At 38.1% G+C, this 13014-nt stretch overlaps 1 protein-coding gene across 1 annotated transcript in view; it reads right to left on the bottom strand.

The window, feature by feature from the left end:
* ARHGAP42 (Rho GTPase activating protein 42) overlaps positions 1-13014 on the bottom strand; it is a 148211-nt gene that overhangs the window by 29566 nt on the left and 105631 nt on the right. Inside the window, exons 7-11 of the mRNA XM_048294611.1 lie at positions 10720-10824; positions 7183-7312; positions 4000-4100; positions 1105-1214; positions 273-351 (exon numbers count right to left, since the gene is read on the bottom strand). Coding sequence (XP_048150568.1) covers positions 273-351; positions 1105-1214; positions 4000-4100; positions 7183-7312; positions 10720-10824 — 525 coding nt within the window. The remainder of the gene's footprint in view (positions 1-272; positions 352-1104; positions 1215-3999; positions 4101-7182; positions 7313-10719; positions 10825-13014) is intronic.

Here is a 13014-nt window from a genome sequence, read left to right as displayed (position 1 = left end):
CTATTAGACAACATGCTATCATATTACTTTAATTATTATTACTTAAAATATCCTAACATAAAATAATGATATATAAACGTAGACTTAAAATAATAGATCTTCTTTTCTACTTTGTACTTATCTTCACTATGTACTTGCATTAGTGTCTCACAAAGAAAAGAACTGTATTTGCTGGTATTGCAACAGAATATCTGACATGTATACTAGCTTCTTTTTTTAATATGTGAGCCAGAAAACTTTAAAATGAAAAGAAAATTTAAAAATATCCTTACTGGTTCCTTTCCATCCATAGCTTCAAGCCAAAGTTTTCGGTTGGATTCTGAAAAAGCTTGTAGTGTGATGATTCCAGGTCTGTCAGAAACACAGACATTCACTGAAGTTACTATTTTTCTCAAACAGTATCCAAATCCAGAATCCGAATGGATAGTGATGTGAAGTGAATATATAAAAGACAGGCAGAAGTTAGAGAAAGTTGATAGCTTCTGACATAACAGAATAATTTTGAGCTAGGTATAACACGTCTGTTTTTTGAAAGTTTGCTAACAGCCATAAAATATTTTTAAAGAGAATAACTACAAAAGTCAGTCTACCATATTTTAACACAGAAATTAATTCAATATTTCTCTTTATTCCCAAGCTTGGAAAAAATACTCCCACAAAGTACTGTGTACCTATACCTTAAATACAGGAAAGCTGTTCTCATGTATCTCATATAATATCCAGGAGTAAGTGGAAAAAAAATGTAGAAAAAACCCCGTGCTACTATACATTTCTGAAAGCAATAGAAATTTGTACAGAATATGCTTATTAACAAGTATTTATAAAAATATTTATGATCTGTTTCTAAAAGGGTAGTGAGTTTTGCTATGTGTTCCATAAGAATCCATGTTGTATCTGAATGCAAACATAACGTAGTAAAGACAACACAAATGCTTTGTATTCAACTTAATTAAGAAAACCAGGTTTGAACAAAGAAGTATTAAGTCTTGAAAGCCTAGTTTGCCTGTATACAAATATACTGATAAACATGTGTTCCTATTACAGGTGTAATTATCATATATTGGTTGCAATTATTTTCAAATTCTTAATACAACGGAAACAAACCTCTCAAATACTTCAATATCAAAACAGAAACGTTTGTCAATTGAATCTGTCTTTCTTCTGATGCAAGATTTCAGCTTGAACATTTCTGGTGAGCTTGTGACAAGGCCATTCTACAAAACAAAATAAAATGAAATTAGCACAAGCAGTACGCTTATGCCCCTTGGCTGCATCTTAAATTTAACTGCATGAACAGTCCAAAGAACATGTCTTAACACAGGGTTTACAATTATTTACGAATAGATACAATATTTGTTCTGTATATTAAGACTACAGTTAATAGCTTTCTGTCATATATTTGTTTTTAAATCATTATATTTCAGAAAATTCCCTAAATTCAAATCTTAAAAACACCTGTGTATATAACTTGATTACATGCATGTTAGGATGAAGATCATGTAATTCTGCCAACTCTCATACGCAGATAAAAAGATTTCTGAAGAATAAAATCAACTCCTAATTCTGACCACCGTGATCGTGAGACCTCACTGTAACATTGGCAAGGCTGACACAACTGGGCATTCTGAGGAATGGGAGGAAGCAAATGTCACTCCTGTCTTCAAAGAGAGCAAGGAGAAGGATATAGAATCATAGAACCTTTTAGGTTGGAAAAGGTCACAATTAAACCATCTACACGTCTTTTAAATAACTCCAGGGTTGGTGACTCAACCACTTCTCTGGCAGATTATTCCAATGGTTGACAACCTTTTTGGTGAACAAATTTTTTGTAATACCTACCTCCCCTAATGCAACTTGAGGCCATTTCCTCTCATCTTATGGGGAACTATAGGCCGGTCTGCATCACCTTTATCCCTGGGAAGGTCATGAAGTGAATAATCATGGAAAGCATTTCCAAACATTTAAAGGGCAGAAGGTGACTGGAAGCATTCAGCATGAATTTAATAAAGGAAAAATCACACAGGATCAACCTGACAGCCCTCTCCAATGTGATGGATGGCTCAGTGCATGATGGAAGAACAATGAATATTGTTTATCTCAACTTTAGCCAGGCTTTTGACACTACATCCTACTACATCCTCATAGATCAGTACAGGTGAAGTAGGGGCAATGTGGTGAGGCGGACTGAGAACTGCCTGAACTGCTGAGCTCACAGCAGAAGTCCAGCTGCAGCCAGGCACTAGTGGTATGCCCAAGGGGTTAATACTGTTCAGCATGAATAGAAATAAATCCAGGCACCAGGACAGGCTGAGGCTGACAGGATGGAGAGCAGCTTGGCAGAAAAGGAATTACAGGTTCTGGCAGGCAACAAGTTGATCATGAGCCGGCAATGTGACCTTGCTGCAAACCACCAGCCTCCTGGGATGCATCAGGCAGGGTACTGCCTCCAAGTGGAGGAAGGTGATCCTCACCCTGCATTCAGCACTGGTGAGGTACACTTGGGATGCTGTGTCCAGTGCTGGGCTCTCTGGTACGAGAGGCAGTGATGTGCTAGGGACAAGTCCAGGCTACCAAGGTCACTGAGGACTTAGTGCACAACTACCTGAAAGGAGGCTTTAGTGAGGTGGTCTCTTCTGCCATGTCTTAAGTGAAAGGACATGAGGGAGAAGCCTTAAGTTGTGCCAGGGGAGGCTCAGATTAGATATTAAAAATAAAATTTTCACTGAAAGGGTGGCCAGGCATTGGAGTAAGTTGCCCAGGGAGGTGGTGGAGTCACCATCTCTGGAAGTGTCCAAGAGGAGCCTGGATGTGGCACTTGGGGATATGGTTTAGGGGTGATTATGGTGGTGCTACACTGATGGTTGGACAGATGCTCTTGAAGGTCTCCTCCAACCTTGACGATCCTGTGATCTGTCATATGAGGAGAAGTTGAGAGAGCTGGGACTGTACGACCTGGAGAAGAGGGATCATATCAGTGACTGATCCTTATGGGAATACCTCATGGGAAGACGTAAAGAAGACTGAGTCAGATTCTTCCCAGTGGTGCCCAGTGGAAGGGCAAGAGGCAATGGGCACAAACACAAATACAAGTAATTCCATTTGAACTTAAGGGAAAGCTTTTTTATGGTGGTCAAACACTGGAACAGGTTGCTCATAGAGGGCTCTATCCCTGGAGATATCTAAAACCTGACTGGATCCAGACCTCATCAACCTGTTCTGGTTAACCCTGCATTGAGTTTATACTAGAGATATCCAGAGCCTCCTTCCAAACCTCATCCATTCTATGATTCTGTGCAAATGTGATAAATTTCCTATGCATTTACAATAACCACATTAGAGAAATTATTTAATATGTGGTTTAAATATGTTTTAAAAGAAATATTAAATATTTATCCATGCTATATATATAATACGTGCACTGCTTCATCAATGAAAACAGCCTTATGCTGATGCCTTTTCCTGGTCTTAAAATCAAGAGTCAAACACGGTTAGAAGGGGAAAAGGGATTTTACCTTGGTGTTTATTTTAAGGATCCTTAGGTGCACGTCCAGGTAGAATGCACCTCAGTGCACGCCACAATGCACACCCCCAAAAGATCGGGTATAACATTACAGGTTTTACTAATTAGCATATCTATCAAAGATTCCCCAATGAGAGGCTCAAGTGAGCCCTTCTCCTCGAGGAACCTTCCCCTGGATGGTTCTATCTTAGTTTACAGAATGTGTTCTGGAGAGGACTTTGGGGTCTGGGGCACACTATCCTCTACCTATGAAGCTTCTAAAATGTTTAGTCTCTCAGCTTGACAAGTCCAAGAATGTAGGCAAAAAGCACTAAGAATACAGAAGTTGTAAAAAGGTATAATAGAGGTATAAGAGAAAAGGCAAAAAATCATCATGGCATCAATGCTGTTTGCATTTTTTTCTTTTAGCAGTTCTTAAATGCTTAATATAAAAGATGGAATATACAGCTCATTTATGTGTTCATGTACATGCAACTCACCACTTTTCCACCAGATTTTGTTTCAGCTATACTCATTGTAAAAGTTTTTGTTCCTTTGTCATAAGTGCAGTAATGTTTTACCCATGTAAATCCAAGGGGTCCTAGAGTGAAGAGAGATAGTATTAAAAGTAACAGTCATTTTATCACTATTATAGTTGGAATTAGGTAAGAGTAGAAAAATGAAACACAGCAGCACCCACATACAGCCTACTCATTATTTAATCTGAACATGTTTTTCAGGTATAATTTTCAAATATTGCGGCTTGATAAGGTTGCCCAACAAAGTTCCAGCAGACTGACTTTCTTTGGCAACTGGATGGGTAGCAGCATTCTATTATGGTAACAAGGCAGGAAACAGGCAAGAATAAAACCTGAGGATTTTTCTGCCTAGAAAATACAGTTGTGACTTTATCAACCCAAGGGAAACACAGCTCAGTATTAGATCCTTTCTCTTAGGGAAGCTTGGAAGTCTGGTATTAAATGCAGAAAACTGAATGAAGTCAGAAAGTGAGACTGTATTTTCATTTACTTTCAGAGTTCTTGTCAAAGGTAATAAATGCTTTTGGTAGTATCATAGAAAGGCTGTTCTTCTACAGGTTACCTTAAGGGAGTGGGTAAAATGGCACCAGCTCAGAGAGAGATTTAATCTTATGTGGTTAAACACTGACAGATTTCTATGAAAAAAAGCAAAGGAACTGTGCACTCTAAAACACATTGGTTTAGAGATGAGGGATAAAATGTAGGGTGGCAGAGGCAGTGCCTTCAGCAAGAAACATTGGCCTTTTATGCCTTGGAGGGAAGAGGTGGCTGTAACAGTGGTGCACAACTGACCATGTCCACAAAATGACACTTGCACATGTTCACAAAGTATACTGTACTGTACTTAGGGATTCACTTTTCTTCAATTTGGATAGCTATAGGTGAGATCTACAGCAATCCCCAAGTAAGTGGATGCATGCCTTATCCTGGAGAGGTCACATCATACTACCTCTTAATCCTACTCCAAGTATAGGACCTCTGATGCAGATGTTTTCACTGCTGGATTATTTGGGCACTGTTGTGAACCTTTAGTGAATCTAAACACAGAACCCTCTTGAGCTTAAGCTCAGTGGTATTTTAAACTTGGTTTGCACTAATGCAGTTTAGATACAGGTATTTATAAAGTGTTCTTTTGCTGTGAGGACATGGAGTGAATTCTCCCACAATTTCCAGAATTCTCTTTACATCCTAGAAGTACCGATAAGATCTCCCATATTTTCTGGAAGTTCACTGTAGCAAAGAGCAACACAAGTCTCCAGATTCTTCAATGAGAGTTACTCCCGAGAAAAACATGCTAGTGATTTTTTCAAGCTACAGTATGTACAGACCTATCAATTCTTTTTAAAATGTGTTGTGGTTTAGGAATGGTATTCCCCAATTTAGTGTTCCTACCAAAACACGTCAAATCATGCACCACTCACTTCCTCCCCCATCCTTCCCCTCTCTCCCCTGCAGTGGGCTGGAGAGAAGAATTGGAGGCATAAAGGGTAAAGATCATGGGTTGAGATAAGAACAATTTACTGGAGACAGTAATGAAATAAGAAAACAAACAGCAGCAGCAACAACATTAATAACAGAGTGTACAAGAGGCAAATGAATCACATGTGAGTGCTCACCACATGGAAACACCTGACAATACCTGAGCGCTCCCTCCACCACCTTAGGGACCCAGAAGGGATCCCTTCCCCCATCCCCAAAAAATGATGAGAGATGGTCTTGAATGAGGACCTAGTCATGCCCAGCTCCTGCCTACTGCAAAAATTAACCCTGTCCTGTCTGGAACCAAGACAAAATGAAAGACCTCTGACTTTTAAAAAAAAAAAGTGCCTTAAGGGGTTTGTGTTTGGGTTTTTTTTTTTATGTTAAAAAAATTAATTTTAAATTTTATTTAATTAAATAAAATGTGTTGAAAACAAACCTAGTAGTTTTACCATAGATACAAAGGCTTTGCCTTCTCAGTGTACCCACAAAGGTGGTGGTTATATGAGAGACTGCATCAGTCCTGTTAGTTGGATGTCAGGCAATCCAGAAATGTAACTGTGGAAATTTACATGGTCTGTTACGCTGACTTTGAGAAAGCTCTCCTATTGCCTGTGTTTTGGAAGAAAGTAAAGTCAGGAATTGAAAATTCAAATGGTTATGTACCCTCAGAAGTTAGCTGTTCTGCTCTTATATTTTAAGTTATTTTCATTTAGCATAACAAAATCTGTAATTATTCTAAATCAATTTTTCCTCTGATGGCAATTCATTATCTCTTTTAGCATATTGTAAGAAGGATGAGCACTCTCAATGCAGTTTTAGATGAGTTAAGAAATCACTTTTTTTCATTAAAAAATTGTAGCAAGACACCTGCATTGCAACTTTAAGTTTGTTACTCTTGACTATCCATCTGAATGAAAAAAATTTATGGCCTAATGCCATTTTTTAACAAAAACCTATGTTTACCACCATGCATATCAGCAATAAATATATATGTAATTTACTCTCAGGAACAGCAAAGATTTAACCCAGTTGCTCACAATTTGAAAAGAACCCACAGGATAATGGTTGTAGGCAAGTAAACTTGCATGACAAGGAAATTATACAACTAGTACCTTTCCACTACACCGTGATTACAGACCCTGTTACTGTTACTCCAGAATAAAAATTTCTTTTCAGTAAGAAGATGTCAAGTTGGCCTCTCACTATTTAATGAAGCACAGCATGTGCCCAGTACTTCACTCCTTTTCTCCCTCCCCCATTAGCAGGGCTCAGTGTAATTTCCAGTTAACACAGATTTCTTTTATGAGTATTACTCAATTAAAAATAGACTGCCTCCTTAAAACTTGCAGCGCTACTGAGGATAAAACTGGCTGTGGTTAACTATGGTAAGATGGTACTCATATGACCTTTTCTTACATCTTTTACTTCCATTAAGTGCATGTTCATTAAGGTGGTTGGATTAGAGGGGGTCTCTGTTACAAGGTGCTCCTGATGGCTGAACTAAAGGTCCTGTTCAGGCAGGGAAAGTACAGGAAACAGAAGGCAGCCAAAGCAGAGTCTCTGGAGTTTGCAGCAAGGTGCAGGGCAGCCAGCCAGAGCAGAGCTGGCTACCAGTCAACCACTGGGGCAAACAACAGCAGGGAGCTTCTCTGTTGTACTTACGCTTCTCCTGCACATAGAGATAGCCTTCCATTGTCCATTGACTTGGTGGTCTGTAATCTTGGTTGGCTGATTTCATTCTTTGCATGAGTCTCTCCACTTCCTGCCTAGTGCTTTCAAAGTTATTCCGAGTCTAATACCCAGAAAAGGAAACAAACAAATTATCTCATGCAAGTACCAAAATAACAATGAACAACTAATTACAAATAATGCCCAGGAGACTGTATTGGAGATCAACAAAAGCATTTGCCAGAGACATGAAATGGGGGAAAAAGAAAAAAAAAGCAATAAAGAATAATACTCTTCACTGCTAGAAGCCTAGAAATAACACAGTAACGAAGAATTCAACTTAAGCACACAAATGGAAGGAAAACATAGCCAAGAATAGCACCATTCCTCTTCCTGCAGGTCACTAACCTCAGACAGGAGGTCATTTCATATCTTTAGGTATGCTTACACAGTATTTTGCAGACAGATCCAGGCATTCTCTCTGTACACTCTGGGATTCTCAGACAGAAGCCTGGCTAAACTAGAAGCTGCTGATAGATTAGGCCTAAACCTGAAGCAATAAGACCCACTGAAGCACTTAAAATACAGTGCAGAAAAGGCTAGTTTGGGTTAAAGCCAGGCTAATGCATCCAGACAGCTCCATTTTCTACACACATGGAAGAGACTGATGTTCTATGTATCCATATCTGCAGCAATGTCACAGGTGCTGCTGCTCAGAACAGTCAGGTTACTGGCACTGTCATGAACAAGTTTTGATAGGACTATGCAAACACCACAGTTCAATACAGCAAAAATATGGGAAGTAAGAAGCAGGTCACAAGTGGCGGAACTGTGCCAAAAGCATGGAAGAAGTGTGTCTGTCCTAAATATCATGTGTGCAACCAGGCATCTGAAGCAAACAATTATGGTACTAAGGTGGATTTTCCATATTTGCTAATAATTATATGCATGTAAATGGACACCTTTTCCTAGGGAATTCAGTGAGGCTAGGGTTTCTCTCCATGCATCTAGCATGGGATAGTAGAAGAGAATTATTGTGAGGTGCCAGAGTTTTGATTAAATATCAGATATTGAACACTCTGTTCCTATAGGTCATAGAAAAGAATAAAGATTTTTGTAATGTTTCTACAAAGTCATCTATGGACTCAAATCCTGACTAGTCAGAAAGATACTCTCAGGATTTTATACACCAGTGAATACTTCTCCCTTTCCATGGGCCATTTGTGTAGTTAGTTGCACAGTAATATAAGAGTATACATACTTAATCTTGATCTTGAAGACAAACACTATCATTAGAGAGGGAGGTAAAATTCTAAACTGAACTTTTCAGATTATGTCCTTCAGAAGAAGTATCAGTTCAGACCAAACTTAAGAGAGGAAATTTTGAGACCTTTAAGAAGGACATGCCATCAAAGGAATGTCCCCATTTTGAGAGCTTATCTCTGTCTACTAAATTTTTAATGACTACTTTTAAGCAGCCAGGTCGTTGAATCAAATTACAGAAACCAAAGCCAAATGGACACACAAAGTATGCCACTGGCCAACTGAGACAGTTAAGGTGACAACAGGTCATGTTAGAACATGGTGACCTCTTAGGAGCTGCTAGTCTGCTACTACTCTTCCACAAGTGTTACTGCTCCTGCTCTAACCTGTAGGACATTTTTGAAGCAGAAACAGCAGTTCAGATCAACTATTCTTCAAGACCTGAGCACACAATGCAATGGAGAGGAGTACTTTTGACAGCTACTGACAGGCTGAACACACTTTTCCCTGTCATCAATTTGTCTTTACCTTATATAAATTATTTCACTTCAATCTCATGTTGAGTGAGGCTCTGAATGACAAGTACATAGAGAACCAGCTGGCTAAAAGGAAGTTGTGTATCTAGATCTGGAACCAGAATTTATACTGCTGTGTAACAGGAGTGAGTGATGTACTGACCCCACTGTATCTTCATGTATATGTTTTCTGATATATAATTAAAAAGAAATTATAATACATTGATCCTTCTGCCTAACTTCACATCTCCCTCTACCTCTGTTATCCATTTACAACTTCAATTTGTACTGATATAATATTTAGAAAACATTAAATTTAACTATTTCTTAATTAAAATTGAAAAAAAAATCCTTTAATAATTCTGCTTCTGTAGAGACATGCATAGAAGAAACATATGATTACTTAAAACGCCAGTTTTGGTCTGTGCTGGGAGCTCATGCTCCTCTCAGAACTTGCTGTATTAAAATAAGCAAATCTCTGGACTGAAGCACATTTTTCACCCTTTCAGTGAAACTGCTGTGCAACAACACTGACCCCTTGTGTCTTTATCTGAAAGCGTCTCAGTAGCAAACAAAGTAGAAAACACAAAATTTGAAAAGACAAGGGGCTTTACAGACAGAGACCATTTGCATTTTGATCCAAAAGGAAAAGGTTAATCATCTAGGAAGTTCAGCCTTATTTCCTCAAGCAGCATATAAAATGAGATCTATACCTATATATGAACAAGAGATGTAAAAGGGAAGATGGAGCAACAAAAAATTGTCAGATGTGTCTTTTCTTGAAAGAATGAAATGGACTTAAATCTTTTAAAAATTTAGCTCTGGACTTTGATGTTACTTGTCAGGAAAAATGTGAGACTTGCCCAATGCTGACATGTTGAACTTCACTTTTTACCGTACAAGCAAAGAGTGCGTAAACTTCACTTAAAAGCAAAGTGTGTAAAGGTATTTTGTACCTACTTACTTGTTTGTCCTTGGAGGAGTAATATCTGGATTATACAGTGAAATAAATATACACTTGCATACAGCAGTTATGATGAGTGGAAAAGTATATTGATTAAATGCATTTTAGTCATCTTTGATAACTATGAAATTTTTGGGCAGTTGGTGACCAAAATGCGATCATGTATGGCTCTGACTACCAAATCCACACCAATCTACAGCACAAGATCCGTCTGCTCAGTTGAGAGCAACTCTCTACACAAAAAAGAGATCCTTTCTTCTGGTGAAACTTAATGCTCATGAGAGTTGCTCACCATGGAAGAAAGTCCCACTTACTCTTTAATGGTACAGAGAACAGCCAGAGAATGGCATCCCAAGTATACTTTATATACAGTGGGAAGTTAGAAGACAGCAGGACAAACTGTATCATCCCACACCAGCTGGAGCATTTTGGTACCCCCACTTAGTCCAGAAGACAGGCCTCACTCTCAAGAAAGCTTTTATACAAGTTTAAAATCTATCTGGACCACTGTGTTTTCTAATAAAAACTTGGCTGCTGCCCCGTTTTTTTTGTTCTTGCTCCCAAAGTGTTGATCTGGAAATCACAAATTAACTATCCAAAGTTTTTTGTTGTCAGGAATCTTAATTATATTAATCTTACAAAAATAATTTTACCTATTCATATATGAATTTGATCTCACCTTACTAAAACATTGCAAGATTTAGAGTTTCAATGAATGTAAGTCTACTTTAATATCCCGAAATCAGCAAATTAAAAAGTTGAATTATGTAAAATACAAATCGTCCTTACATTCTGCAAATTGAACTGCAGTTGCTGCTTGTATGGTGCAAACTCCTGAGCCAGTTCATATCCTTCATGGTAAAATGTAAATAGTCCTTGAAGAAAGGCCAAGAGCTGAAAAGGTAAAATTGAGAAGCATTATACATTTTTAACTCCTGGAACACTCTGTGCTTTTACGCTCAAAGGCAAGGTTTTGCTGAGAAGGAATCCATGGTGAGACCTTAAGAAAGAGAAATGTTACACATGCTTTTGCGTCATGAAGTTGTAATTTCCATAATTTAATTCACTGTCCTAGTAATTTTATCCAGTATTTCAGCTGGAGTCTTTGCTGGCATGCATTTTCCAAGTTTAAAATTTCAGAGCTGAAGTGTTTTTTCTTCAAAATATTTTTTCACTTTCTTCATAGTAATTGCCTGGGCTATGACCTGTTTTCCACAAATGAGACTAGAAAGTATGTTTTGGATAGGTTAGCACAACACAAGAAACCCAGACAATTTCTTCCTGCTCTGAACAAAATGCAAACTCTATTTGGTATGGCTGTGATTGACTCCAACAGAAGCACCGTAGTCTGTATATATCCAGTTGAAAAGTCCTTTTTGAAGTCTGATTTAAAACAATGTTCAAGTAGTAAAAGGTACAACCAGATTTAGCTTTTGAATTAATGCATTCCTGCCATCTCTTAGTTTTAAAAGCCTTCTAACTTATTCTGCTTTAAATTTGAAAAGTGTTTTGACATTGCTTTAAGTCATCCTACCTGCTGTTAAATACCAAGCATTTAATTTCTTATCATGGACTGCTCTCTTTGTATATCTAATTTAGCTTACAAAAAAAGAGTAAAGAAAACAAAAAAAAAAAAGAGATAAATTTGCATTTACAGTAACATAAGTTCTAACAATAAAAAAGATTTGCCTTAGTATACTACACCATTATCATCTGGGCTAAGTAGCTGGCTGTCCAAGCTGTCTCCTAACTCAGTAAAGAACCATAGGTATTCCAGAGCATAATTCTTTTTCCTTTTTCAGAATGATCCAGTGGAAACATTTATCTCTCTTCATTGACTACTGAAGTAGTCTAGATTCAGGCAACAAAAATGCCATCATTCATATTTAATGTGCTTGCTTTGTGTTACCAATACCATCGATTACTGTAAGTGGAACAGCGTAAAGGTGTAGTTTTTACTGCACTTATATTTTTACATTTCTTCTCAGCCCTACTTGAAGAATTGTAGCTAAATTGTTCTGCCTTCTCTCCCCTATTACTTTCTAAGAAACTGCTGAGAGCTCTTTTGCTGCATTAGTAAGTTAAAGCAGTTGGAGGTGAACAGATCATCAGTGTGAGCACAAATACAAAGTATGGCTGGGAGAAGGATTCTGCCCTTGGTTTTTACTGGTATTGTAGGATCAGATGAAACCCTGGCCTCAGGCAAAGGTGGTGCCCAGAATCCCAGGCTGCCCAGTAAGCCAGTCATGGAGCCTGAAGAACTGAGAAGATCCTTGGACATAAAAGCAAATTTTTGTGTGGGCCTCTACAGTGGATGTGAATTCCTGAACCATATTCTACCATCAAGCAATGAAGGCAATGCAGTCTCAAGTGGAGGGCTCCACATCTTGTATAAATCATCCCAGTTTAACATGATTCATCTGTCCAGCTGAAATCATTAGCTAAGGACTGGACCCTGAAATCTCTTACTGATTATTCAAGTGTTTCTGAGGAAGGTCCAAATACAACAGTTTGTCGTAAAAACATCCAATTGTGCAAACAGACAGAAAGAGTTCTATAATTTTCTATAATTCTAGACTATAATTCTAAATTTCTATAATTCTGGAAAGTACTATTTAAAGGAAAAGAAAGAAAATTAATCTTCCTTTTAATGAATAAAGTATAAAATAAGCAAATTTTAACCAAAGCTCTGCTTTGGCTCCAGTTATGCGAAGCCTGTGCTCACTCTAGATTCAGTTACTCATCAGAGTCCCCAGCTACAGCTCCTTCAGATGCTGCAGCACAACTACTCCTGTGCTCAGTCTGACTTGGTCCAGTCAAAAGGATGTGTGGATTAAGATAACCTGTAAGCAGGAGCCTGCTGCTAAACCCACCCTTTTCAGCTGAAGAAATACTGCAGGAGTAACACTAGCAAAACTGCAGCCAGATCATGACACTAAAGCACACCAAAATTACAATAAAGAACTAGTGGGACAAGCTTTCAGTATGTCAGCTTATGCCTGAATTTCAAAGATCAGTTTAAAGAGCATTTCAGGAGAATAAACTGTATACATTTCAGCTCCAATACTTGAAGAAAAACATTTT

This window comes from Corvus hawaiiensis, chromosome 2 (genome assembly GCF_020740725.1).
Source record: "Corvus hawaiiensis isolate bCorHaw1 chromosome 2, bCorHaw1.pri.cur, whole genome shotgun sequence".
Lineage (NCBI taxonomy): Eukaryota > Metazoa > Chordata > Aves > Passeriformes > Corvidae > Corvus > Corvus hawaiiensis.
Note: the sequence above shows the minus strand (reverse complement) of the source record. Positions and strands in the feature narration are given on the sequence as shown.